Below are 26,958 nucleotides of genomic sequence, written 5' to 3' on the forward strand. Positions count from 1 at the left end.
TATAGTGTTTCGAATCAATGAAATTTTATTATACTCTGCTTGTAGTCTAGAAATTAAGAAACCTTAAATATTTTACTCTAATCATTAATATTTAAAGACAAAATTCGCTCATTTAAATCAAACAATAATAATTTGGACAAAAAATTCAAATTAAAAACATAAAAACAAAAATAAATATAGTTTCTATTAAACGATTTTGTTTTTAATTATTCGCAATTAGCATAACCTATTTGACAATTATTTTTATTATTTCTCTTTTCTGTTCTACTACAAATTGCCATTTTTCGTTCTTTGACCCTGATCCTGACTTTTTTTTTATTGTTTCAATTTTTATTTTAATGTATTATATTTCGAATTGGTAATTTTTCTATACCAGTGTTTGTAAACCTAGAATAATTGATTCAATTACTGACGCTCTATTAGATTTTCATTGAAACATTTGATAATTTCTACTAACTTATATAATAAATCATAGATGAGAAAACAGAATATCAAAGATATCTTGATAAAATGAAGTACAAACGAGAGGCTCTTTAAACTGAATTTCAATTATCCAACTTAAAATTTGACGAAATTCAAATAATATTTGATAATTTGCCAAATTAATAACGTGTTTACACACGTTAACAGTTAAAATTATCATAAATCATTTCATAAATTCATATAATTCAAATAAGTTAAAGTACAGGCGAATGACAGCTAGATGAAGTTGTCGTAATTATCACTACATTCGTCTGAAGGCGGTCATGTGTATCAATACTTTCTCTCTTTATATTATAAGGGAAGCAAAAGGAGGAGTTGATAAAGGTTTTCAATTCCAATTACAACTAATTCTTAAAAATCAAAACATTTTTTAAACAAGTTTATTTACATTCTATCTATGTGGCGCCCGAGCATGTACTCAAAAGAATTTTCTGAAGAAATTTAAATTATTTTTCAAAAAAGGTTGACCATCACTGTTACAGAAGACCACATTTATACTAAAATCAGACTAATTTTAAGTATTCCAATTACACAAACCATCCGAAAAATAAAAAAAAAGTAGAGAAACCAAAAGCAAAAAAAAAGAAGAAATCGAGCGCCCATAAAGCAAAAAACAGAAAAAAAACTTTACTACATTTTTGTGACGATAATAATCTCGTCAAACGGTTAACGGTATATTCTTTAAAAAACGAATAACATTCTGATTTGCTTTTTTTTCGCGAGTTGTTTTTTGTATCACATATTTTTATTTTTACTATTTTTTTTTATTGTGTTCTAACTTTTTTCATCTGCCAATCTACCATTTTTATTTTCACTACCTTTCCTTATACTTATTTTTTTTTATCACTAAATTTCAATCGCAATTCACGCTTCTTAATTCAAAATCAGTGTTATTTGTCGTGTTTTGCTTATGTTGAGAGCGGTTCAGCTCATTTCATTTGATATTTGTTTTTTTTTTTCAATTTTTATTATTATTCTTGTGTTTTTTTTTGTCAATTTCCAATTGTTTAAATGTTTTGCAAAGCTTTACACATACCCTCGCATATATTTACATAAAATGTATGTAAATATGTCTAACTTTTTTTTGTTTCTAATTTTTATTGGCAATTTTATTTTCGTTTCGGTTTTTATCTTCGTTTTATTTGTGAATTTTATGTATTGTGTTGTAATTTTTTGGGTGCCATGCTAAATCTCTAATATTAGCTACAAATTTTTTCCTTTTTTTTGTGATTCTTTTTTTGTTTGTAAAGAACACCACTTGAATTAGAAATTAATTTAAAAGAGATGTTTACAAAATGTAAAATTGTTAAAGTTTACGTGCTCGATTTTTGATTACTTTTCATTTTGCTTTTTTTTTTGTTTGTGTCTAATTGAGGATTTTCTTAAATTAAGCAATTAAATTTGAAACTGGAACTAAAACCCCAACTAAAAATTATATCAAAGCGTATAAAAGTAAATCAGAAATCTATTTTGTTAATTTTTTTCTTTTTTTTTTTTTTCAAATTTTTTCATTTTATTACTTTAATACCAATTGGATAATAAAATAATCGAATTTTAGAAATCGAATAAATTTGATTCTTTTGTTAATGATTTGCGATTTTTATTTTAAAAACGTTTTTATTTCGATTTTTTATTTGAATTTCTAATATTTTAATTTTCTATTTTATTTATGTGTAAAAAAAATTTAATTTCCAAATTCAAATTAAAATTTCTAATAGAAAATTTGAAGGAAAGTTGGGAAAAATGTAGCGTTGCAAAATATTAAGATAGTTTCATACAAAATGTTTGTAAAACATCTGAAATTTACAATGGAAATGTTTGTTAGTGAGGAACACAAATGTTGCAGCATCAAAATTTCAAAATTGAACTGAAATTAAATTGCTGTTGCATATTTTTATGCATAAGGGGTCATATCTCCTGTATAATAATGTATAATATTTCCCACATAAGAAATTCGACGTCTAAGATCTCTTGGAAACGTGCAGTTTTTAGTTTTGCAACTGTTTGATTGCTTATTTGTGTGCCATAGTTTTATATCCAAGCGCGCACACATGCAATTGTATGATCGCTTGCAATCACTGTTTATATTGATATGATAACGAAGACGATTTCTTTTTGTAAACAGTGATGCTTCAAAAAAAAGTTTGACGTCATACTAAAATTTGCAATAAATATTAATACAAATATATAATACAAGTTATATTACACAATCATACATGTTCTGACATACAAATTAAATAATATTACAATTGCTTCCCAAAGAAATGATCTCAATTTTAAATAACCAGTTATTTAAATATTAAAAAATATAATTTTACATTTTCATAAATATAATTTGAGTACATAAATTAATTTCAATCATCCGAAGTTCTGAAAATATTTGTATTATGCATGCATACCACATTCAAACTTTATTTTTAGTATTATAAAAGCAATCATAGAAATAGATATCGTGTGTGAAAAATTTGACCTACTATGATGAAATTTAATGGTCGTAAAATTTTTGATATTAGAAACCAATTTTTATAATAGCCTAAGCCGTTTATTCTAAGGTTAAAATTTCCTAAGAAACTATAAATTTAGAAGTTAGAACTAGAAAAATAAAAAAATATTTTTTTTTTTTAAGATTTTTTTCTAAGAAGTTTCAAATATCAAAGTAAAAGTAAGTGTAAATGTTTTTCGTATGATGAAATGAATAAATTAAAGTGTGTATGTATATTTGGTTAATTGTATACCGTTATGTTTTTTTTACAGAAATGAAATTTAAGTATTTATGTGTAAATTTATTACGGAAACAAAAATTGTTGCAAAGTAATTCGCATTTGCAAAGTATTAATATATTTTTATAATATTTTCCGACACTAAATAGGTCTATTCATTTAAAATAGAAAATTTCCAAGAAAATTAATCCAATAAAAAACAAAAACCGGTTTGTTCTATTTAATGAATTTCTGATCCGAACACTGACTACCTGTCATAAGTGGTTCTTGACGAAAAACTTACTTTCCTAGAAAAAATTTTTTACCTATATTATAACATCCGTTAAAAGCTATCGTCACTTAGGTCCTACGACAGCTATGTTAGAATTGGCTGTATTATGACATAATTTTGTGTTTCAAAGTCTGCAATGATTTGCAATCAAAAGGTATTAATTTAAATTACTTACTTACCACAAAATGGCGTCATAAGCAAACTTAAAGAATTTAACAAATTGGTACTTGAAATGAACTGTTATAACATCATTTCTCCTAGAAAAGTAAATAATTTCGAGACTCTGTTCCTAAAATTAGAAATTAAATTTCAAAAATTCTTCGGCGTGAATAAGTACTTCGTTTCGGTAGAACAAAATGCTTGTTCCATCTGTCTCTCGTATCGAGTTATCGCCCCTCAAAATTAGCCGTCTTATTCGACCATTGTCCTACGGTTATAAGACATTTATAATATTAAAAGAATATTTTATAAAAGCAATTCATGTTGTTGCTTGGAAAAGTGCTATTACACAAAATCTTGGGTTTTCCCTAGGGTTATATTTTAATTTAAACTATCACAGTGTGTTGTTCAGTATGACTCACAAAAAAAAAAGAACACTTTATATTTTTCGCTTAATGAAAGCTATGAATTTGCCGACATTTTTTTATTTTCTCAATTTTTTTTTATCTTGCTTTGAATTCTTAAATCACTTTATTTCCCATGGAAAAACCAAGACGTGATGCCATTACATAGTATTATATAACAAATTATGTTGCGTAAATTCTTGTTTCTTTTTTTGTTTTTGTTCCCATCTAATATTTCAAAAGTATTTTAAGAATTTTTTTCATACATATACACATATTTTATGTTTTACCGCAAATATATTGTGTATATATATCTCCTTTCTATGAGACTATAGAGCGTTACCAACCACCAATTATAACAATGCTCTCTATTATTGTCTTCATTCAATCTAAAACCTGACAATTATTTAAGTTGATAATCACTTGTTATTTGTTTTCTCTATATTTTTGTCCATACTTTGTTTTTTTTTTAATAATGTAGAAGAAGTTTATTATAAATTATTTTTATTAAAAAAAAAGTGTTTGTGTATAAAAAAACAAAATTCATGCAAATTTATTCTGATTGTGTGTACATACTTGCATACTTGTTAAATTAATCGTTCTGATAGTATGCATGACAGATGACACTATAAAATATCACCTCTATAGTAATGACATGTTGGAAAAATTAAAAAATATTGTAGGATTGATTGTTAGTATTAAAAAATATTGTAATCCTTTTTGGTATTATGTAAAAATTAAAATCTTGTTTGACACATTTAATGCATAAGAGACAAACATTTAATTATTAATAAAATACAAATAATTCATATTAAATGGGAAAAAAACACGATATGTATTTGATGTAACCTGTCAACTATGCTTCACTTTTTAAGAAAAATAAATATATTTGGAATATACATGTGTTAAAATTTCTATACAAAGTATTGTAATGGTTAGTGCTGTCAAAACATGGTGCAATTACAGTATTTGCACTACAATCGAAATTGGTGTCCTACTTTATTGTAACTTTTATTTGACAATTAAGAACGTACCGTCATCTATTATTTGTAACATACTTATATCTAATTTTTGGTTTGCTTTAATAAAGTTGACTAATTTATGATGTGTCTGTGAAAATCACAAAAAGTCACTAGTCACTGTAACTTCAAATTTCATGATTTTTCATGAACTTATCGATTTACGTGGACGTGACAACCAACTTTTAACTGAAACTATTATATTTGTGGTCTAGCATCTAATATTATGCAAAGGTTTCATGGAAGGACAATGTACAGAATAAAGTTCCCATCTAGAAGAAAAAACTCATCTTGTGGATCTGCATTTGATAAAAATTTTGTTGGTATACCTAGCAAACGAAATCTTTTTTTAATTTTAGTATATTTCACTTGACACTATACAGTGACATTGTACTAAAGCCGTAAATTACAGTTAAGTCATATGTATATAGATAGATTTTCAAAGACAAATTTACAGCTCTATTTCAAATTAGATTTTGTACTGAGCTCGTAAAATTCAATTTAAGAAAACATTTAAAGATCAATTAACAACAAGTCCGCCTTCAATATGATTCTGTTATAAAAAGGTTCGTGCATTGCAAATAGTTCGAACATATACATATATTCTAAAGTTCTAAATCCAAAATAATCCCACATATAAAACCCAAATATAAGCAATTCCCACATAAGCAAAACCCAAATATATCCACACATACGTTACTTACATCAATTTATATTAAAAATCAACAACAAATCAAATATAAAACATCATAATTTAAAAGTTCAATAGATTAAATTACTAATAATAATGAGAAAGAATAAATTGAAAGGCAAGGAATAAAAAATTAAAACTTATTGCTTAAATTGCAAAGTAATACACACACACATATACACACAAGGTAGGTAAAAAAATAAAAGTAAAGTAATCAGTAAATTTTCTACTATTTTTCTTATTATTTTTATTGAGGAGAACGTGCTTTATTTAATTTTATTTCAATTCTCATATTATAATACTTGAGTTTCTGTAATATATTTTTAATGCTATGCACTTGAATGTTTGTATGTTGCATGTCTATTCAAACAACATGTTTGAATGTGCATTGGTTTATTTACCCTATAATTCTATAATGATGAATACATATATGTACAAGTTGGAAAATTTTTATTTATACAGAATGAAAACTAGTTCAATGATTCATGTTATATATTTATATACTCGTATATGTATATAATATGCTAATAAAATATTACTTACTTACTTACTTATTTCAAGTAATAAGTAGTAATAATAAAATATTCAAGAAAAACCTGCTATAACAACAGCATTAATATAATGAAACGCGTTGACTAACGCCCAAAATATCTTTACATTTTACCACACAATACCATATATAACCATAATAATCTATACAACACATTTATATTTCTATATCATACATGTATGACATATAGTATGATGAATACAACATGTATGTATGCATATATAACATATACCTATACTTCTTCTATTCATCGCACATACGTTTATAAACATTGAATGGTTCGTTATAGGATGGTTGGTTGTCCTACTTTCAAGGTAATATTTCTAGATTTTTTATTTATATATTTTCTTATTTTTATTCATTCTTTTATTATTATTATTATTATTCTTTTTGACATTTACAAAGGTTTTCTGATTTCTGTTTTTTTTTCTGCTTATAATAAAATTTTTGCTTCCTATTTACGCGAAATTATACCATATGCCAATAAAAAAGAATTCGCGTCATATTCGCGTATTTTCTTCATATGACTGTTATTCATTGTAAATGTATGAATGTTTGTATATACACATGTGTGGTAAAAGTAAGTATGGTGTGTGTTTTTTGTTTAACATTGGTAATAAGGTATGTAATAGAATTTTAAACTCGCATTCAATATATAAATACGCAATGAATGATACTATGGTTAAGATAATACTCTTCAGTTGATGCTATTGAATTTTTTTTATTATTATTCTTAATTCATTTTTGCTGACATGATGACTGAGTTGGCATATATTATTGAAAAAAAAAGCAGAGAAATGTATGAAGTGAAAATATTTTAAAAAATAACATAAATTTTTTTTTTAGAATTCATATGGGCAATCTTTTTTACAATAACTCAATTTATTATGTGTAATGGAACGTGTATAAAATACTGGGAAAGTTAATTGTGAACTGCATCTCCTTTTTCAAAATCTCATAGTTCATATTGTAAAAGATAACACTCGCTAAAGATACTGAGAGAAGAAAAGGTACAATATTTTCTTCCAATTCCAATTTCATTGTTTTGTATTGAAAATAAATCAAAATTTACTATACAGCTGAGTCTGGATGAAAAACACCTGGAGAAAAGCGTCAATTAGTGAAATTACTTTTGTATTATAAGCAAAATTTTCTTTTACTTTATTCAAAAATTATAGTTCTAATCGATTTTAAGAGAAAAAATGTTTACTCTCAGAAGTCTCATAAAATATTGTTTATTCTCTAAGCAATTCTCTTACTTTTATCTTTTGAGAATTTCTCTCTATTCACAATTTCCAAATAATTAAGCAAGTATTGACATGACGTTCACTAATACGGTTGACATTGAACATATGGAGCTCTATTAATTTTTCGAAGCGGATACGGGAAACGTAATTAAATAAATCAAAAGCATTTACGATAAGAATTCCGACAACTTGCATTAATTAGCGTCAATGGGCTAATTAATATTTTGTTATATAATACTTTTAACATTATGCTTCTTTTCTTATCAGTCTCTTTATGATAGAGTACAAATGTGACATGTTCCGAAATCAGAAAAAAATCGTTCCGAGATCAGATTTTTAATAATTTTTTAATTAAATTAATTTCGTAATATCGTAACATATAAGATCACCCAGAAGTATGTAGGTATTTGTTAAAAATAATTACCTTAAAAAATACAAAAACCCTGAAAACAGCAACAATAAAAGAATAAAAAAAATATGACGCAAAAGAAAGTACAACGAACTGAGCACAACAACACATTTTTGTTGTTCAATTGCATAATTTTTTTTTTCTCATTTTAGATACAAGTTAAATTTCATCGCACACGCAATATTCACTTAACTGTTACCTATATATGAATTGATAACTTTGAAGATGTACTTATCGCATATCTACACTCTTGAGTATAAAAATAAAAAAAGAAAAAAATAAAAAGAAATTTTCAATTGAAGGTGCACCGAATGAACACTAAACACTTTACTCAGTACACACCATCAACAAAAAATTACAGGTTGTTAGTAGATCAAAAACAACAACAAAAAGATGAAAAATAAGAAAAAAAAATTGAATAACATTTTGTGGCGTGTACCTGTACCTGTGCCTATACAAACAAAAAAACAAAATTTTTCTTGTATTTCGTTCTTCTTGTTTTATATAGCTGGAAAGACTTGTATAGCTCCCAGAAGTAGAACAGTGAAAATTCTTCTTTTTTTTTTGGATTTTAATTTTAAATTTGTACTTTGTAAATTTTTTGCCTTCTTTAAATTTTTCTTTTAAAATAGCCTTAAGAATTTTTTTAAAAGCGCGAATCAAAGTTTTTTTTTCGCTTCTTATAAATTTTTTTGCAAAATTATAAATCTTTATTTCAATATTTTCTTTGCATATAATTGATAGTTTAAAAAAAACGCTTCATGTGGTAGAAAATGGCAAATAATTTTCATTTTAAGAAAACAAAATATTTTTTGATTCATTTAAAATCATAATTTGAGGCGAATTCGCGTCGATAAAATAAAACAGAAGAGTTTTTAAAAATTACAAATGGTGGTTTGGGGGTGAATTTGACATTTAAATTTGACATTTGAGTTTTATTTTGTCTAAACCGAACTTAGCGTTTCTTAATTGAATAATAAAACGAAAAGAGACGTACAGAAAGCAAAATTGTTACCATTCCGTTAATTTTGAATTTTTATATCATGTATGTATGTATGTATTAGTATGATTTAATCTAAATTTCACAAACTACACACACTATTAATAAAGTAATTAAATTTTTAATCTAAGTTTAAGGCAATTACTACTTATTTAACAGAATATACAAAATTATAATGTTAATTTGAATCTTACTTATTATGGTTATGTTCGTTCAGCATATAACAAGCTTTTCAGTTATTTTTCTTTCAAATTTTTTTTAATTTTGCGACAAAAAATCAATTTTCAATTACAAAAAAAAAAATGAATTAATGTTAAGCAATTATGTAAATGAGATTTTTATGAACAACAACCGTTTACATAAAATTTGGATAAAATGTGAGAACATTAGTAAATTAAAGAGCATACGCACTTGTTTATATAGAAATTAGGATTTTACAGTATGAGATCGGAAAATTTTAAAAATTTATTTTTAAAACATTCTAAAGTATTTCAATTTCTGAGTCTGTAAGTTCTTATACTAGACTGATTCTATCACTAATATAAAGTTCACTCAAATTAAATTAAATTGTGTGTTTTCTAACAATTAATTACATACTCAAAATGAGGTGGGTGCAAAATTGAGGTATAACGTCATTAAAATACAATTCAGCTTATGATTTATAATTGCTGAATTGTGTAGAAATATACTATGATTCAAAGTCAAAAATATCTGAAGTCAAATTTAATGTCAAAAATATTTGAACTAGTATAACTACGGATTTATTGTCTTAATTTCTTAAGTTTTATTAACTGGATTTTCACTGTTATTCTCACATATCTGTTTACAGATCATTGCACTGCAATAATTTGTGAGTATACTCGTATTCTTTTATAAGCATTTTATACACATGTTCTCATACATTGTATGGAATTTATTTAACATGAAATTGACCAAATTGATAATCATTTTATTAGCATGTTCTGCATTTTATCATTTTGAACGCGAGATTATAATTTACGCGTGTTTTCAATAAAAGTTGTTTATGCGCATGTATCTGGGTAAATTCGAATACAAGTTGCATGTTTTATGAATACAAATCTTTAAAATTCTTTAATATATTGAATGTATACGTAGATACAATTAAATTGCATAAAATATCGATTTAATAATACTAATCAAGAAATTAACTTAAGAGTACGTACGTATGCATGTATAAAAGAGATCGTATTTATGGAAAAAAGAATTGTGGTCAACACATTAAAAATAATTAAAAATTCTTATCAGATATTTTTTTGTTTCCAATAAAATGTATATGTATGTAAAATAAGTAGATCATGGCCGTAGTACAGCAAAAAAAAAAAAAAATAATTATTTTGTTTTGTAAAAAATTCTTGACCCTGACTCTGAATTCATTGTAGAAAATTAAGAAGTAATAAAAAAATTAGAGAAAAAAAATAAGTAATCAACTATACAAGAGAAAGAGAGCAATAATTGTGTCAAATTTTTTTATTTTTCCTAAAATTAACAGGAAAAAAAAAACAGAAGAAATTTAAATTGAAAATTAGTAGAAAATTTTTAAAAAGAATTCGAACATTTTACACACACATATTACATTCCGAAAGTAATTCAAAAATCACGGATATTAGAAATAATTGCTTATTAAATGTTTACACGTTTAGATTTTTAGGAGATTACAAGTGGACATTATCATTCATTATCTTATATTTGTGTTATAGACTTTTGCAATAAAAAAAAAAAAACAAACTGTAATAGTTTAGAAATTATTTTTATAGGGATTGGTCGTAAAAATTGCAGTAATTTTATTATTTGTATTCAATAACGTAAAAGTACAAAACATAAATATTTTACCACACAGGTTATGTTAAAATTAAGAATAATCACATTGAAAATAAAAAAATGTTAGAATATGGCTATGGGGTTTTAATTTTCAAATTAAAAATTGCAAATTACTTTAATACGAAAAAATTAGTATAATAAAAGAAATACTTTATTTTTTACAGTGAAAGTTGATTTTATTTTCCGAAATAAAGTTAATATTTATTTTGAGTTTCTATTTCTCTTCGAAACACGAGAAATAAGGGGAAATTTATTTCAGATACAAAAAGATTTATGAAAATTTCATGTCGAATATGATTTTAAGAGATGGTAATAGAAATTTTTTCAAAATATTTTAATACTTAAAAGTAACGCGTACAGTACATCTCGTTAAATTCAAATAGGTGTTCTTAAAGAAATTTTAATATAAAATGTATGCAGTGTTCATTCAGTTAGGTCACGTTGTAAAAATAGGTCTATAATTTTTATTAATTAATCATTTTCATAATTACACAGTTCGTACATGGCTAGTATATGGCTAAGAGTAATGAAAATTCTATAAAAATTTCCAACTTTTGAAGAGAAGGAGACAATGCGCTGGGCTAATTGACATTTTTTCGCTAAAAAGCATGCAAATTACATTTTGCGTAATTACAGTAAAAAATATATGAATAAAAAATTCATTTATAACCAAATCAAATGATACCAAATTAAAGTTTAATATAGCTAAAAGTATATTTAATTTTTAAAATTGCCGCAAGAGGATACAAATCTATTCTAAAATTCCTCAAATTCAAATTAAAAGTATTAAGTTTTTTTTTTTAAATCATTCAAGTGAAATCAATTACATCAAAAATATTTATTATGCAATTTTTCTATTATAGCTTCTGAAAATTTAATTTCTAAAATTACCCATTAAAATTATTTCAATCCTATTCTAATAATTTCAAGCCAATCCTAATAATTTCAATCAATAAAACATCAATAGTGCGAAATTAATTCATGTATATTGCAATGAAGCAAAAATGATAATGATAGGTTATTAGTAAGCACAAAAAAATAAAAAAAATTTATGTCAAATAGATCAAAAGAGAATGAAATTTCCCAGTGATCCCATTTAATTTTATAAACAATCTATATATGCTATTTTCCAAAATATTATTTTTGGCAACTATTACAATTTAAATAAAAAAGTTGCATTTACGCGAAGCCAAAAAAAAAAATTGACATTTAATGAACTAAAAACAAATTTGATTTTTACTGGAAGTTAAAACAATTTTACATTCTCCAAAAAAATTGACATTTATGGAAGTGAAAAAAAAATTGACATTTACAGGAACTCACAAAAAAAAAACAGACATTTAAAAGAGTCAAACAGACAATGTTATTCTTAAAAATCGGATAACAAACAATGTGGAACTCAAAATTTTTGGTTGTAAACAATTTCTCTTGCTTACTGTACTTAAATTTCCAACAAAAACGAATGGAACTAAAGAAATTTCTCCTTAACATTGATTTGAATGAAACATTGGGATATTTGCTCGATATCAGAAAAAATAAAAAAGAAAATAATCGATCTATTCGATTTGATTGAAATCTTTCTTTATTATAAATCTTTCAATTTCAAGAACAAATTTATACCGCCCATACTTTATTAAAAAAAAACTACCAATACTCGTAATAGAAAGAAAAAGGAAATTTGCACTGCCAATATTCGTTTAAAATTAAAAATAAAATTTTCAATTTAACCTTAATGGTTTGAACACAAAAAAAAAAAAAAAAACACAGAAGAAAGACTTAGGATGCGTTCAAATTGAATTTTTAAGTAATTTAAAAAGCAACTGAAAAGAAAAGCATAAAATTACTCAGAAAAAAAATGTTTGTTTTTATATTTTAAAATGAAATTTAGAATTTTAACGGTGTACCTATAGAAAATTTATGAAATATAAAATTAAATTTAAATTATTTAATTGAATTTCATATTATTTTATTAGAAAATGTATAGAACTAAATAACAATGAAAAGTTTTGTAGGTAGAATCGAAAAAAATAGTTGAAATTATTTTATTATGGTTAGACAAAAAAAAAAAAGTTTCTCACTTTAGTCTTTCGTTTAACGCTCGCTATTAAATTCTGTGTTAATTAGGTAAGAGTGCTAATGTTGGCGTAACAAAAAATCAAAAATTTAAGAATACAAAATCTCTATTTAGGACTAAAGCCAGTAAAATTAACTTGCCAGTGTTCAAATTAAATTGATAAAAACGCTCCTGAAATATTTGATAAGTCTTGACTTGTAAAATGCACAACTCAGCTTCTATTAAAACAGCATTCAATGTTGCGTTAGCACAAAATTACTTCCTTCTGGAGGCCACGCAAAATTCTTCAAAAAACATACTATAATTTCGAAAATTCTTTAACTTTAAAACTATTACAATATTTAAATTCTAATGTAATCTTCTTGATTTACTCAATGCAATATTAATTACTTCGATTTAATTAAGAATACTATGATATTGCAATTAATATCGTTCACTAATGTAAATTAATTACTAGATAAAAACTATAGTGAAGAAAATTAAAATACTTCTATATTCAATTTTTGTTTTAAATGAAACAACTTATTTTTTAATTATATTTTAAGGTTATTGATCATTGAATGAAAAAATTTGGGAAATAAAAATTAAAAATTTGGAATTTTACAATATACAAAATTGAAGAAAAGAAACTTTCACTTTATTTATGAATTATTTATTTTAATGTACACAGTAGTGAACATTATTTATTATTATACTTTAAAGGATAACATGAAAACAGGAACTAACCCATATTAAACCTTCAACATTCTCTCTCTCTTTTTCTATTAATGATTATCTATGTTGATTTTTTTTTTTTTATTTTCTTTTATTTTCTATATAATGCTTTTCACATTATTTTAAAACTATAACATCTTTACCTGTAATATGCACATAAAATTCCTTTCCTCTAACCGTATTTAAACTAAAAAAAATTTCATATTATATTTGAACGGAAAGAAGAGAGAAGCGAAACAAATTAGTCTTCTGAATAGAGAAAAAAAATAAAGCACATAACAGTATATGAGTAATGTAAATTTATAAATTTCATGACATACTCATATTCTCATGTAGTTTAAATAACATTAACTTTAAAATTGACTGTACTTATACAATAATGTGAGATTTTATTCAAATGTAAATATGTGTGTGTACATATATCAAATTAATTTGCATTTTACCGATTTGCTTACATTACATATTTAGATGTCCATGTCATTTATTATTATTATTACAAAATATTGCTACCATATTTACATATACTATTCCATATGATTAACAATCATTTGTTATGTACATTTTTATTATATAGGTAGTGTAGTACACGCTATTTTCTAATGAAGAAAACCATGTACTTTCAAATTCAATTCACAAAAAAAAAATTTAAAATTAAAATTGTATTTATTTTTGTTCTTTTATAGTTTACTTTATTTATTTTTACTCTTATTTTATTTTTTTATTATTTTTATATTGTATTAAAATTTAATTTTTTATATTTTTCTTGTATTTTTTTAAATAAATTCAAATTTAACCCACTTTAAATGAATCACATAAAATATGTTTGTTTGTTGTATTGTAATTTGTACTAATATATGTATGTATGAATGTGTTTGCGAGTATAACAATAATTTTTATAATTTTCTATATTCAAATTTTAATATGCTCTCGAATTGAACTCAAATTTCTTATAAATTTTTTTTTTTAATTTGACCTTGATTCACCTGTTCTATAAATGAGATTTTATATATATTTTTTTTTAAACATGAATAATTCTAAGGACTAAATGTAATTTATATTGATTTAAATTTAAAACTTTTATAATTAAAATGAAAATTATTTAGGTTAATTGAAAATTTTTTCGGTAGAAATAAGTAGAACGGATAGAATCGGAAAATTCAAATTTTTAGTTGAGTATTTTACGTATTCATAATTCATAAAAATTATCGTGAACGAAGTAAATATCAGTAAAACACACGAAGTGAATTTTTTAGAGAACAATGTTATTCTTATCAATTTCTATTAAAGGTTCATCTGTTTCTCATTACATTAAATATTTTCACATTATTATTATTTAATTATTTACAAAAATCTTATTATCAATTTCGATTACCGATTTTAATTAATAATTTCGATTATTAAAATTTAAAAAATTAAAATAATTTATGTATTATAATAAGAAACTCAATGTAACAAGGACTCAGAACTTTCAAAATTTTTTATAAATGCTTAAATACTACTCTTATTTTCAGTTCAATGCGTCTGCTCTCTGACTTACTATAAGCTTCATCGAGTTGTTATAAAAGCATGAATGTTACAGTAGCCGGATACCTTAATTGTGGTACATTTTGTTTTCAAAAAAAAAACCTAAAATTTTCTTAAATTTTTAATTTTGTACCCAATACGTCTTCAATGTCAAAATAAGCTCTCTTTCCCCCTCCTATTTTTTTTTTCAAAACTCTCTTTCTCTTCCTCCGTTCTCTGTTTTTTCTATATACAATTTATTCGTTCATTAATAATACTAACAATTTAAATTATTAAAAAAAAATTTACGATATTGAATATCAGTTTCATCTTCTTTTATTTGCGATATGGTTACCATAGGTAACCCATAATATTATTTGTTATTCATTTAATTTGAAAAGAATTTTCATATTTCCTACATACATACACACACAGGTATATAATGTATACGCAATAATATCAAAATCATTATTATCATTGTAATGATTACAATCACATATGGTATACATATATTCACACATGTATGTAGTTATCATTGTTACTTAGGTATTTATTTATTCATTTAAGAAATCGACAATATACAACAAGTTTAATAGAAAATTTCATCTGAATAAGTAAAAAAATTTTTAAAAATTTTTGTTCATTTGCATATGTATGTATGTGTTTGTGATTATGTATGTATACATTCTCACATTGTTCAATAAATGTAAAGTTCGCTTTTCCTTTTCTATATTTACATATTTTTTTTTTTTTTTTATATATATATCAATTTCAATTTTTAACAATTGAATTGAACCAAATTGAAAATGGGAACCTTTATAGAATAAGTGAAAAATAATAACAAAACTTGTTCCAAATTGTCTACACTCTACACTCTACAATATTGTCAAGTTTATTTTTTCTATTTTTATGTTTTTTTTTCATTTTTCATTCTTTTAAAACTTGTAACCTTCTTAACTTTTATTTTTCTCTTACTTTTTTCTATTTTTACTCATTTCTCTTCATATTTCTCATATACATACCATATGTACATAAATGTCTACATAATATAGTATGTAGACATTTCTCTTTCCCTGTGATGCAAACAGGTGTGCCCCACAAAATTGTATATTTTCCATAATAATATGAGAAATATGGAAAACTAAATAAGAACTAATATAGTTTGTATGTATGTATATAAAATTTTTCATATTATGCATGTCATTTGATAAGTTTGTAGGAATATGTGAAATAAAATAGCTATCAATATTACATTCATATGTACATACAAAAATAAATCCATTGTAAAAATTATAACAACAACAATAAAAATACATATGAAATTTTTATCGATAATCATCAATATATCATTGCCAGATAGTTGCATATATACTTTGTATATACATAGTTGTTTAGTTGTATATTATTTCAAATATGATTCTTTTTGACTAAGTAAGTAATTTATGTGAAAATAATAAGGTAGATAATTTTTTTTTTGTTTAGTATAAATAACGATATTTTATGTATGATAAATGATTGTTAATATTGCCATTATGTTTGTACATACAGTCAGACCTCGCTTATAAGAACATTTACAATTTATTACAATTTTTTTATGAACTACCTCAGTCACACTCAAGTTTCCACTTATAAGCACAAATTTTGCTTCTAAGCTAGTTTTGTAAGTGTTATGTAAAGTAACGAACATTTGAAAGAGTTATACAAACAAAATTTCGTATAGGGCACGAAATGTTCATGCAGATCATGATGCATTGTCATTCAAATATACAAGTTTCAAGTATGGAAGTATAATTTATAATAATTGTAATATCAAAATTGTGTTTTTGATAAAATTAAAAAAATTTGGCGCTAAAGCTTTTTTTTCCTTTTAAAAGGACCTCGAATGCAAACAAGTATATGCGAAAAATTTTTGCATGATATTGCTTGTAACAGACCTGATTATGGAGCTGACTGTATATTTCTGTATCTTCTATTTCTGGTTAAAAGTATATTTTCCCATTTAATATACAATGTATTTAGTAAATTCGAATTCCTTAAATTGAAAATCTATAGAAATCTAATTATTCTTTATTCTTTATTCTGAATTTAAAATGTTTCTAAACATTATTTATACACGTACTCGTACAATACTTCAATATGTTGTTATAAAACTGTATGCATTATGTATAATATAAAGGTGTATAACGCCATAACCTGTGGTAATTTTGAATTTTCACATATCGCATATAATATTTTAATCCTTACAATATAACAAAAAGTAATCATAATAAAAATAATAAAAATGAATTGAATTCAACTTTCTCAAACAATCAGTAAGTCTATTAAGTTCGAATAGAGCACATTAAACTTTTATACAAATATATTGTACACAACAGTTTATAATTTATGCTTGGAAACATACATACAAACATACCTAACATTATGTGATTATGTCTATTTATGTAAATCATTTCTTGTATTTTATTTATAAGGTATGAAAACCATAAAAGGATTTTTTTGGTCAAAAAATAGAAAACAGAAAAATAGAAAAAGAATTAAAAAAAAATAAATTTCAATCTCATTTTCTCCCATTATGAGAATTTTATTTTACGGAATAATTTTGTATGAACTTTGAGAGTTCCAATGTTTATGTGAACGGTTATAGAGGTAAAAGCAAATAATATTAGAAATCTATAACTTTTTTTACATCTTAGCGAGATATTAAAATTAAAATGTTTTACAATAATTTATAATAATGAAATTATTATATTAAATTTGCTGTATAAATTGAATTCGATCTCTAAAAATAATTGCCGTCGATCTCCAAAAAATTAAAAAGGAAATCAAAAGAGAAATAATAGGAAATTTTTAAAAATAAAAAAAAAGTAAAAATATAAAATAAGTATAAAACAACCTCACTAAATAAAAAATATCAAATTGGGCTTGTTTACATGAGTATGCGCATTGTGGGTATGCACAGACTTTCTTTTAAGCATCTCTCTTTCTCTATCCTATAAAATTAAATATTACTTGTAGAAGAGAGCGTATGAGAAGCGCAACGTAACATACAGTATTTTAATTACCTGAGCAAGATCAAAGCAAGATAAATAAAGAAAATCGGACTTTACAAAAAATAAAAAATTTATACCAACTGATAGTCAAAATAGCACATACAAAATAAAATTTTTAATACAACAACTAAAAATGAAATGAACATCGAGCATAGTTATATATCAAATTACTTATTATCTCTTAATGTCGAGCACTGTTCTCACACTAGGAAGTACGGTACATCAACGTAATATGCGTGTGTGTCTGGAGCCAAGAGCATGTAATATTTTAGTTACGTAGTCAGACAGTCTCTTTCTTTCTCTTTCATTTAGTTTAAAATTTGAATTTAATACATAGTGTTTTTTGTAATACATTGTATATTTCTGAATTCCAATATTCGTATCGCATTGTATATTTTAGTGTTATTCATATATTTTAATTATATAAAAATTTAAAATTTCTCAATTAAAAATATTTATAAAAAAAAAACAGACATATTCAAAAAACATAAATAGGTAAATCAAAAAATTAACTTACGTCCGAGACATGTATGCTTTCTAAATTGTAAAAAACCTTCAACGCATCGGCAAGCTCCATCTAAACAGCTACTATTTGCGACTTTCATTGAACATTGTTCATGTAAAACGCAATCACTTCCCAATAATTGTGCTAAAAAATAAAAAAAAATAATACAATCATTATTTGAAATTTAAAGTACTTTTTTGTTGGGTTTAGTTAAAGTTTGAAATAAGCTAACTGTAGAACAAATTGATGGCGGGGGCAACGAAAAACGAAAATCTTCTATAATTTCATCATACCACTATAGCAGAGTTAAAGCAGCGCCCGCCTAGAAAGCAGGCACTCGTTCGAGTCGAATTTGAAATGACATTTTTTTTTTATGTTTTTGCCTTAAGACTCGTTTGGTCCACCTCAATCATTGAGTTCGGCAGTTGCATTATGTTATATTATAAAATATTCTCTTTGTTTACTTATTTTAAGTATACAATTACAGTTATTTAATGATTTGCATGAGTAATTAATCCGATAAAGTTAGAAAAGTACTATTATTACATCACCATTTATTATTGCATTGTATTTATTGTGAAAAGAACACAAAACTAATAAAAGCAGCAGCAAAAGAACAAAAAAGAATTTTTAAATAATGAATTACAACACTTTTAGTTCCTCATAACTAAGCTAGCACATTACAAAATTATATTAATTTGATATTCTCGATTTTTAAAGCTTTGTTCTTTATAAAGTTTGTTTTTTTATACTTTTAAAATCAACAGAAAAAGAACAAGTTCAAATAAAAATCCTTGCAATCCTTGATTTCTACAACCATTTATACTTTCTTTTCATTGTGGTCTTTTGCTTTTTTCCTATTTTATTTCCAGTTTTTCATTTCTTTATTTTATTTGTAAATGCTTTCGCATAATAGTGCTTTATAAAGTAGCATCAAATTTTCGTCACGATCGATATTGCATCTTCAAAAAATGGGAAAATTCTCACGATAAATTTTTCAATGCAGAAAAGAATATTACAAGAAAAAAAACAAAAAAGAGAACATAAGAAAAAAAGAACCCAAAATAGTGAAAGCAACAAAAAATAAAAATAATCAAAAAATGCAAATAAATATTGTAAAAAGATGACGTCTGTATGTGTGTGAATGTGTATTTCATATGAATGCAGAAATTAATGCATATATACAAAGTTATGTGCATTCCTAAATGGTGAATCAGCTTATGTTACGTACACAATATTAAAAGAAAATTTATTACTAAAATTCATAATCCACACCAAGGTGGTCATTAAACATGAGAAGTTACAAGAGAAAAAAATAAATGTCAAAATAACGCAAAAAACAAAAACAAAACATGCCTGCAAAAAGAAATTCTTCTATACAAAAAAGAAAAAGGAGAAAAAAAAATTTATTTGTTTATTCAAAGTCGAATCTAATTTTCTACTTATTCGGAATAGAGTACATTCAGAAAACATTCATACTCTTGAAATCATAGAGTAGCTTGTTCTATTAGTATAGGACCAAAAAGCCACACGACTGTCAGTCAACACTTTTCTGTTATCAGTTTAGCCAAAATAAATAAGGATTTCAAGAGCGGCGTTCGGCAAACTACACACGATATGGAGCAGCAGCCAGATATCCAGAACAATTAAGATCAAAATATTCCGGTCCTGTGTAAAATCAGTCCTAATGGATGCCAGAAAGATTTTGGATAACATCAAAATTCATCAGCCAAAAAGTGCAGGCATTGATCAACAGGTGCTTCATAATAATATGCCAAGTATGCTGGCCAAGTTGTATAAGCAACAAAAACCTCTGGAAAATAACAGGCGAAAAACCTATCGGTAGCCAAATAAGAAGAAGAAATGGGAGATGGATTGGACACACTACAAGAAAATCGGCCATTAATATCGCTAGAATGGCTTTAGAGTAGAATCTACAAGGTTCGAGAAAATCCGGACGTCCCAGAAAAGCCTGGCATAGATTTGTAAAGTTCGAAGTAGAAAAATCAGATCTAACATAGGGTCAAATGAAGCAAACAGCAAAAAATTGAACGACGTGGGGATGTCAAGTGGAAGCCTTATGCTCCCAAGAGGAGTAAAGAGGAAAACAAAACAAAAAGTCGATTTTCGTATGTAAAGAAGAGAGTTGGTGCTCCTTAAAGTATGCAATTTTCATATACATTTTTTTAAACTTAGTAATATTGAACTGTCTTTTCTAGCTACATACTGCTTTTCCCATCTCCCTCTCGTACCTTTTTATTCAAAATAAAATTCTTGCATTTCAACTAGATTAATAAGAAAATCTAAATTTAACTTACTTCAGCGCTAGACTTAAGTATAAAATGGAAATATATACTACTTAATACTTAAATTAGGGCCTCAGAATTGAATACATATATAATTGTACTTAGTACAACAAAACTGTAGTGTATACAGTTATTGTAACCAATTATATTAGCACAATCTCTTTATATTGGCACAAATTGTACTCAATTATATTGGCATAATCTCATAATTCTAATATGCAAATTAATTGCTCCCCATTCAATAGTGCAATTTTCGATAAAAATTTATTAATTTCTTCTGATCTAGTAAAGTGCAAATACAAAACATTTAATTGTGAACATTTAAAATATTTTTTAATATTCTAATTTCTCATCTTATATTTGTCTATATTATCTGCTTTTTTTCATAATTGAATGCTTATATTTAGATTTGCATTTATTTCAAGAACAAAAAGTAACATTAGAATCTTTGGTCTTTTCAAATACAAATACTTTGTACAAATGAATGCATTTTTAAAGTGAGTGCATTTTATTGAAAAAAAAACTGGAAATTGATACCTTCTTCCATAGTTTGTTATCATTATTGTATATTGAGTACAATAATAATAATAATTGTGTACACATACAAATACACATATAATATGCAACTGCTTATATATGAGAATAAAAATTTTAGTAACATTATAAAACACCAGTAATGTACAGTGAAAAAAAATTTGAAGAAAATTTTAAAATTTTCGTTTGTTCTTCTTTTTTTTTTATTTGTTTTGCTAGCGTTTTTTCTTTTCAATTCAAAATAAAAAAAAAACAAAAACAGCTGAACGATTCCATAATCGTGACTATTTAATAAACGCTTTTCTTCTTCATTCAAAATCATAGAATTTCAACTAAAATAGAAAAAAAAGAAGAAAAAACTTTAGACAATTTTTACACGTTTAAAAATGAAAACAAATCTTAAAACTTTTTTTTAGAAATTCTCGTTCTATTTTACTGTTTTTTCTCTTTTCTACTTGCTTTCTATGCAATATTTTGTTATATAATTTGTTTAAAATGTTCTCGAAATTTCAAATTATTTTCAAAGCAGTTAATGATAGGGAGCATGTAATAGACATTTCTTCAATTAAAAGGGAGCCACAATCAATAAATTTAAGAGTAAATACTACAGTTACTTCAGCGGTCGCAAAAACTCGGTTGAATACGGAGAAAATTTGAGTACCTTTTTCAAAAAAGGAGAGAAATGACGTATACAAATTTCTTGACGTTTATTTTTGTCACTTTTTTTAGTAAACATACATCGAAATTTAAGAAAATTTTGCGAGTCTTACAAAAAAGACATTTTCGCGCTTTCTTTATTTAAATATCTGATGAGGTGATTTTTATTTAAATATCACGTGGGTGTTCTGCTGAACATTGTCAAGAGACTTGGATTGATTTAGCGGAGAGAAGCATCCCGTTGAGGATTGCCGATTCTATTCTGTTGAGGAATTTTTTGATCGCGCTATGTAAAAACTTTGAACAAATATAAATAAAATAAGTACGTATATATGTAAAATCATAGTAAAATTTTAAATAGATAAGAAATATAGGTATAGAAAAATATTTATAGTAAAATTTAAGAAGATACTATCATCATAACTATTATCAAAATCATCTTCAACACCATTACACCAGAACATCCCACCGTATTCCTACATAACTATTATCAATATCAATATTGTGTCTGATATTTTACTAAAATGTCAATAATAATCAATATTATCATTGTAATCATCATATAATCATTATCATCATCAACGTTATCATTTTGAATCAATACTACTACAGTATAGAATACTCGTAGTAGAAAAGTAAAAAAAAATCAAATATAGAAAAATTACAAAAAAAAATAAAAATAAAAATTTTAAGAAAGAACGTTTAACTACAGATTCTAAAATATTCCCTGTATAATATGCATTGGTACTAAAAAAAAAGTACTATATTGTAGCTTCTTCTCTTTCAATATGACATTTATCTAGGTACATATACTTATATACATATATAAGTCAATTTCTATATAATTATTATTATTTTTCTTAATATGCATAAGCAATCGTGTACCTGCTGTTAGAGCACATTATGAACAATAAATGTTAAGAGCATATCTATTCAAAAAAATAATATTCTAACAAAATTTGCTTAAATATAACACTTCATAAGTATAAGGAAAAAAAGGAGAGTTGCACAAAAATTAAATTTTATTTTTTGTAGAGAACTTCTGAAACAATGAATCCAAAGTCAAAACAAAATGGTCATATCGCACTGTTGTACATACATGCAAAAACAAAATTTTTTTTAAGTGGCAAGACTAGAATGTAGAGAACATAATATTATTGTTGACTTATAAACAGGTAATACCTGTCAATGCTTCTGGCTTATATTTTTAGTGTTTATTGATAATGCAACTACTATACATATTATATTTTTAATCTACATATTATTTATGGTATGTATAGTAAAAAATTTATTCTGTAGATGCAAGTATTTCTATGTTTATGCAGATCGATGTTATTAGAGAGATATAGAAGACGATAAGGTATTAATTACTTAAATAAGCAACACAATTACATTAGAAAAAGCATAATAACATACATACATATGCATATAAAATTTATACCACGCACACCATCTATGAAAAAATTATTGTAATTATAACATATATAGAAGACGAGTTCTCTTATTACAGTAATTATGATTAAAAAATTTATGTAAAAGATTTGTTTTTGCATTCTTTACCATATAATGGTTTTTGTATGATACACGAACTTTAAGACCACATATTAGAATCTTAATAATTATTTAATAATTTTAAAAAATTATGAAAACATTAATAATTTAAATCAATTAAGGAGAATAAACTCAAAAAAAAAAAACAAAATACTAAATATAGGTTACTTATTTTATAAAATATTCAATTAAAATATAATTAAAAAATGTTAGAGTTATGAAAAAATTTTAATTAAATATTTAAAAGTAAAATCAATGAGTAATAATAATAATAATAAAAGAGAATTGACATATAATTATTGACATATTAAAAACGGGACAATTTTTCTCTCATTAAAATTAAATTTTCTCAAATAATTGAATATGCGTCTGTGTCAGTAATAATTTTAAACATAGAACGGTATATGGGAAGAATTAAAATTTATTTCACTTATAGTGAGAAAAATTGTTTAGATCTTTATAATTAATATTTATATTAAATGACTTTTTTTTGGATGTACTATATATGGTACAATCTAATATAAAAAATTAAATTGATTAGCATATATATAACAATATGTAATTTTTTTTTGAGATTTTTAGAAAATTCTCTTTCTGAGAGAATTTCTTATTTTGTTCAAGTATTAAATTATTTTCACAGAGATTGATTTCAATCATACGAGTATCATACTTATATTATTGAAATTTCAAAATTCTGGAAATACTAGAATATTTTATATGAATATATATACATTTAATATTTAAAAAATTTACTTACATGGTAAACATGTTGAATCATTTAATTGTACATAATATGGTGAACATTCACAAATATTGTCCATTGAACAAATACTATCTTTAATATAATCGGTACAATCCATATCATGTTGACAAGGTAAACCTAAGCGCATTCCATTTATTTGATAGCTCCTACTTATTACTACTATAAAACATAGTAATATCTGTAAAAAAGGATTAAAAAAATTAAGAAAATTAATGAAGTAATAAATTTTAAGTAATTAGATTAAATCTTATAATTAGGTTCAGTTTTGATAATCTTTTAAATTTTCCAGAAATGAAGATATCACAAAAACTTTCGATATCTTAAAACACAATATGATTTAAAGCTATTTAACGACAAATGTGTGTAAATAGCAAACAAATTCGAAAAATTACTACAGTTGTACGTTCACAAATAATATTTGCATATGGAATTTCAGAAATTATTTTTACTCTTTAATACAAATAGAACTTAAGTAATAAACACTAATTTACTTTAAATTCCACTATTATAAACAATAATAAAAAATTTTGTATTAATAAAGCTAAATCCTCTCTATACCCTATACATTCCCAGACTGTAATAACTTTACAGAAACTTATGTAAATAACCTTCAGCATGAATATGTTATTATCGTATTTTATTACAATATGCGATAATAGAAATTGTTATATGTATATATACATTTTGTATTGGTCATAGTTTCACAATTACTATTTCAGTAGTTGTAAACCTATGACAAATGGACACATTAAAATATTTTAAATAGTCACGTGTTTTCACGCAATTTATTTTAATCTATTAGTTAAAATTGAGTAATAGAATAAGTGAAATAGATCTTTAGCATTTTAATAAAAAGGGTCACTTTAAGAACAAAAGCAAAATGAAAATGAAGAAAACCCATGCAAATCCTGCTTATGTGATCCATAGGCTTTTATACCTAAAAATATAAAGGCATCGATCTTATGAACTCTGGACGGCGTTCTCATTATTGGAGTAATTTAGGAATATCACAAAAAAAAACAGGATACTCACACAAAATATTAGTCACTACAGTGACTAAGCCACTCTCGACACTAGGAAGTAAAATAAGGAGACGAGCATTATTGGCGAGTTGTAGGAAATAATATAACAATTCTAAAAGAACGGGGTAGGATAATAAAAGAACAGGGTGAAAATTTTTATGAAAAATAAGGTCTGGTGTTAAGCCAATTTTTGCCTGTCTGGGTTGCGAAGGTATCGCAATATAGTAAAAGACGTGGGTTATTTTCCGTACGAGTATTAGTTCCTGATGAGAAAGAGTCAAGATTAAGGAAAACTTTTCCTTTTATTGCGCCGGAATAACTATTATAGATGTTTATCTGGCGTTATTATAGATGTATTTCACTTGAAATTTCTTAGATGAGTAGAATAACTGATAGCGAACTATTGCATTATTCAAGTAGGGGTTATTGACTTGAGAGTTGCCGGTAAGATATCGTTCCGGTCAATTATCTGGTGTTGTATGCAAAATACAGCCTCTATGCCTAAAGAATTGATTGAATGTGACACACTTTTCAAAAACATTCAAACAACATGATTTCTATACACATTTATTTGTACGCAAATATGTATACACATGCCTATGAACGAACATTCATTCACACTACACAATAATCATAAAGGAATTACTGATTATTTAATGGCATTTAAGTTTAGTTTGTATCGTATTTCGGGAAAAGAAAATAAATATTGTGAAAAATTTAGAAACATATCTACTTGCGAAAAATTCTTTGCAAAAATACAATAAAAAAACAACAAACGTAAAACACGCAAAAAAAAAAAAACAACATTTTTTTTTTTAAATTGATTGCTTATGTCAAAAGTTTTCCTTCATAATATTTATTTATTTTCATGTAATCATACAAAAATAAAATAAAAACAGCAACATTTTTGTGGTAAAGGATGTGAAAATTATATGGAATTTTTAAGAATATGGAAAAGTGCTACTTTCATAGTTGAAAAATGAAAATAACAAGTAGGCAAACCAACAAAAAACGAAACAACAACAAAATGATAGATCGTATCAACATCTAGAATGTCTATTTAAAATTAAAGTCAAGTGTAAATGCTACTAACTTTAATTTTGTAAAACATTATAAGAAACAACACAGCAACACTAACTTGAAATTTATCCACATACCGATATTTCTGCATGCATGTGTATTTCATATGTTCAAAAATATTTTGTAAGCTATAATTCATTGACAATTCTACAATACCGAAATGACCATGATGTTAGGTGAACATAAAGCACAAATACATATGTGTGCATACGTTCATAAAATGTGAGCATTCCTTACTTTGTTATATTAACATTTTTTAACTTACTTATATTTTAGTTGAATATGAAAAATATTTTAAATCGAAAAATGGCGGTGGCTTTGATTAGTACATACTTGCATATTTTACCGTGTTAAGGCACCTACTTTTATAGTTATTACTGTTATTAATATTCATAATAAAAATTATG

General features: G+C 24.8%; 1 protein-coding gene and 1 long non-coding RNA gene across 2 annotated transcripts in view; one reads left to right on the forward strand and one right to left on the reverse strand.

The window, feature by feature from the left end:
- LOC129612512 (protein PFC0760c) overlaps positions 1-26,958 on the reverse strand; it is a 94,991-nt gene that overhangs the window by 29,966 nt on the left and 38,067 nt on the right. Inside the window, exons 3-4 of the mRNA XM_055526155.1 lie at positions 24,444-24,627; positions 18,651-18,782 (exon numbers count right to left, since the gene is read on the reverse strand). Of these exons, the coding sequence (XP_055382130.1) occupies positions 18,651-18,782; positions 24,444-24,627 (316 nt within the window). The remainder of the gene's footprint in view (positions 1-18,650; positions 18,783-24,443; positions 24,628-26,958) is intronic.
- Positions 1-26,958, forward strand: part of LOC129612514 (uncharacterized) — a 58,587-nt gene that overhangs the window by 13,509 nt on the left and 18,120 nt on the right. The gene's annotated exons all lie outside the window — the stretch shown is intronic.

This window comes from Condylostylus longicornis, unplaced genomic scaffold (assembly GCF_029603195.1).
Source record: "Condylostylus longicornis isolate FDR11 unplaced genomic scaffold, ASM2960319v2 ptg000074l, whole genome shotgun sequence".
NCBI lineage: Eukaryota > Metazoa > Arthropoda > Insecta > Diptera > Dolichopodidae > Condylostylus > Condylostylus longicornis.